At 34.6% G+C, this 4296-nt stretch overlaps 1 protein-coding gene across 1 annotated transcript in view; it reads left to right on the top strand.

The window, feature by feature from the left end:
- LOC107661285 (transmembrane protein 117-like) overlaps positions 1–4296 on the top strand; it is a 64689-nt gene that overhangs the window by 48639 nt on the left and 11754 nt on the right. The window contains exon 5 of the mRNA XM_016450782.1: positions 3311–3410. Within this exon, the coding sequence (XP_016306268.1) occupies positions 3311–3410 (100 nt within the window). The remainder of the gene's footprint in view (positions 1–3310; positions 3411–4296) is intronic.

The raw sequence follows: 4296 nt of genomic DNA, 5'->3' as shown, positions 1-4296 counted from the left end.
TGTGAGTGAGTGAGTGTGTGTGTGTGTTTGTGTGTGTGAGAGTATGTATGTGTGTGTGTGTGTGTGTGTGTGAGTGAGTGAGTGAGAGTATGTGTGAGTGTGTGTGTGTGTGTGTGTGTGTGTGTGTGTGTGTGCTCACTTTGGCTCTGCCTGTAATACTGTAAGACAGCACCAACCTACACCAGTGGCTGTGCTCCATACTAACACAGCCGTGAGCGTCTGAGGCGCTGGACTGTATCAGATGGCTCCCGTATTATCGATCGGCTCAGTGCCCTTGGTGAACGGCTCCGGCGGCTGGCCGCGCTCATGACCGCAGGCTGTTTGAAACTGACTTAATACGCCAATAAATCTTCCTTCTAATCAAAGTGGTTTTATCGGTGCACAGGAGAAGCTGATAAGGTGCGCTCCGGACATGCGCTCTAACAACAGGCCATAACGGATGGAATACAGATTCAGTCTCGTGCGGGTCACGCAGGTCAAGCACTTGTTTGCTTTACAGATTGGACGTACTAATGAGGATGAAAGCTCATTTACAGGATAATGCTGTTGTTATCCGTAACACAAGGCCAAAGAGTCCGGGGGTTGACAATGCACTCGTTCTGACATTTGTGTGCAGTCAACTTGGCCTTGTTCTGCATTTCCTGCCGTCTGTAATCCACAAAGTGACGTGTGTAAGCAGATTAACGAGTTTGTACCTGTTCAAGGCCTGTAAACACTTCTGACGGCATAAAAGCTGCGTAAAGGAGATTCCATTCGCTCGCTGTCACTACTGAGGCACGCTTTTACTTGCGTTGAATCATTTTCTGGAAGCCAGTCGCTCCTCTGAAGTGTTGCTGATGATGTTAGCCTGTCCTGTAGCGCGACTGAAACAGATGGCAGGTCAAATAAAAGCTTCTGGAGAAGATCGAGCTGAAGAAACGATCAGCTGTGACAGAAAACATCTGTCTCTTAACATGGTAACTGTCCAATAAACATGGTATTAACATGGGAAATGTTCAAAACACTTGGTATTACTGTGGTAAATTTTCAAAAAACATGATATTGCCATGGTAAATGTTCAGAAATACACGATAAATCAATGGTACAAGTACAAAAACATGGTATTAACATGGAAAATGTTCAAAAACATGGTATTACTATGGTAATTGTTCAAAATTATGATATTGCCATGGGACATGTTTACAAATATGGTAATTCTATGGTTCAAAAAAACCCATTAAAATACCATGTTTTTTTTTTCAAGTTTATTTGTACAGCACTTTTCACGATAAAAACATGATATTGCCATGGTAAATGTTCAGAAATACACGATAAATCAATGGTACAAGTACAAAAACATGGTATTAACATGGAAAATGTTCAAAAACATGGTATTACTATGGTAATTGTTCAAAATTATGATATTGCCATGGGACATGTTGACAAATATGGTAATTCTATGGTTCAAAAAAAAACATTAAAATACCATGTTTTTTTTTTTCAAGTTTATTTGTACAGCACTTTTCACGATACAAATCGTTGCAAAGCAGCTTTACAGCAAATTAAGTTTCTACAATATTTAGTGGTAGCTTATCAGTGGTGACTGTCAGTTAATGTACATATGGCAGAAATGTACGGAAAAATCAATTAAAGACGTAATCAAACAGACGATGAACACTATTAACAGCAATTCAATGTTTTTTTAACATGTCCCATGGTAATACTATGTTTTTTTAACTTTTACCATGGTAATACCATGATTGTTGAATATTTCCCATGTTTATACAATGTTTTTGAACATGTACCATTAAACTATCATGTTTTTTGGACATATCGCATGGTATTACCATGTTTATCTTATATTTGCCCATTGTAATACCATGTTTTGTTTGTTTGTTTTTTGGTATTTCAAAGATACATGTCCAAAAAACATGGTATTACCATTGTAATTGTTCAAAAAACTTGATATTACCACGGGAAATGTCCAAAAACATGGTAATACCATGATACATGTGTAAAAACATGTTTTTTCAATGGTGCATGCCCAAAACATGGCATGGTAAATGTTAGGGGAAAAAAACATATTACTATGGGACATGTCCACAAACATGGTAATACCGTGATACATGTTCAAACAATGTGGTATTTTAGGATGTTTGTTTGTTTTTTGGTATTTCAAAGATACATGTCCAAAAAACATGGTATTACCATTGTAATTGTTCAAAAAACTTGATATTACCACGGGAAATGTCCAAAAACATGGTAATACCATGATACATGTGTAAAAACATGTTTTTTCAATGGTGCATGCCCAAAACATGGCATGGTAAATGTTAGGGGAAAAAAAACATATTACTATGGGACATGTCCACAAACATGGTAATACCGTGGTACATGTTCAAACAATGTGGTATTTTAGGATACATCTCCAAAAAACAGTAATTCAATGGTACATGTCTAAAATGTGGTATTAACATGTGTAATGTTCAAAAACAAGGTATTACCATGGTAAAAGTAAAAAAAAACATAGTATTACCATGGAACATGTCTAAAAACATGGTAATACCATGGTACATGTTAAAAAAAATGGTATTTTAATGGTCCATGTCCAAAAAACATGGTAAAAAAGGAATTTTGGTATTACAATGGGCTAATATAAGATAAAGATGGTAATACCATGTGATATATCCAAAAAACATGATAATTTAATGGTGCATGTCCAAAAACATTGTATAAACATGAGAAATATTCAACAATCATGGTATTACCATGGTAAAAGTTCATGGGACATGTCTAACATGGTAAAAAAATGTAAAACAAAAAAAAAACATGGTAAGACAAACATGGTAATACCATGTGATATGTCCAAAAAACATGGTAATTTAACTGATAATTTAATGGTGCATGTCCAAAAACATTGTATAAACATGAGAAATATTCAACAATCATGGTATTACCATGGTAAAAGTTCATGGGACATGTCTAAAAACATGGTAATACCATGGTACATGTTAAAAAACAAGGTAAAAAAATGTAAAAGAAAAAAAAAACATGGTAAGACAAACATGGTAATACCATGTGATATGTCCAAAAAACACGGTAATTTAATGGTGCATGTCCAAAAAACAAGGTAAAAAAATAAATAAAAAAAAAACATGGTAAGACAAACGGTAATACCATGTGATATGTTCAAAAAACATGGTACTTTAATGGTGCATGTCCAAAAACCCATTTTTTTTCGTGGGAAATGTTGAGAGATGTTAAGAAAAGCATGGTGTTCCAGCGGTACACGTCTCTGGCTCGCTGACAAAGCGTCTCTGTGTCTCTACAGGCCTCACACGGTGACGGAGTACATGGGCATCAGGAACGAGAGCTTCATGAAGATGGCTGCTGTAGGAACATGGATGGGGGATTTTGTGACAGCATGGATGGTGAGACTCAAACCAGAACCGCTTTTTCCTTAACTAGCTGATGTCGTGCTTCAGAATCGGATTGTAGAGCGAAAAGTGGCCGTTCTGAATGAGAATGGATGAAAAGCTTGATGGAGAAAGTTTTACATTTTGATGCATGATTTACAGAGACAGACATTCAGAGCAGCGTTTCCTTTCCAGCGAGTTTGTGAAAGATAATTCATTAGTTCATAAAAATGTCAAATGAAAATATATATTTTTTTAAATAGAAACGGTCAAAATATAAGACTTATTTAAAAAAATAATTTGTTTACCTGCTATTTAATATGTTATACCTTTTCTACAGCACCACACATGTGGCATGTTATTAACCATAAACTGAAATCAGAGAACCGAGGACATGCACATGTGTTGTTCAAATATTGAAATATTGACTTAAAATCTCAGAAGGACTTCAAGTAAGTATTGTAGAAAAACTGACAATAAGGGAATGGCTGATCTAGAATCATATTCACTGATGAATTAAAAATTAAAAAATAAATGTGGTGGATTTTGATTTCATGTTGACTTTGGCAACTTTAAAGCAGTGTGAAATTGTTTTATGAGAAATATATATTCTTTCTTGTAATTTACAAAGACAGACATTTAGAGCAGGGTTTCCTCAGTTTGTGAAAACTAATAATTAATTAAATCATAATGTAAATTTGAAATAAATATAAAAAATAAAAAAATAAAAAATAAAACACCTGCTACAAAGAATTAAATATTTGCATTACAGTTACCTTCTTTTATTGCAGTAAAATAAAACAAAATGTCTAAAATATAACAAGTTGTGGTATTTTATTTGTTTATCTGTGTTGATATATTTATAATTATTTTATACATGTAAAAAAATGCGTGTGTGTGT

Source organism: Sinocyclocheilus anshuiensis, unplaced genomic scaffold (genome assembly GCF_001515605.1).
Source record: "Sinocyclocheilus anshuiensis isolate Anshui unplaced genomic scaffold, SAMN03320099.WGS_v1.1 scaffold499, whole genome shotgun sequence".
In the NCBI taxonomy this organism is placed as follows: domain Eukaryota; kingdom Metazoa; phylum Chordata; class Actinopteri; order Cypriniformes; family Cyprinidae; genus Sinocyclocheilus; species Sinocyclocheilus anshuiensis.
The sequence above is the reverse complement of the archived record's forward strand: the minus strand, read 5'-3'. Positions and strand labels throughout refer to the sequence as shown.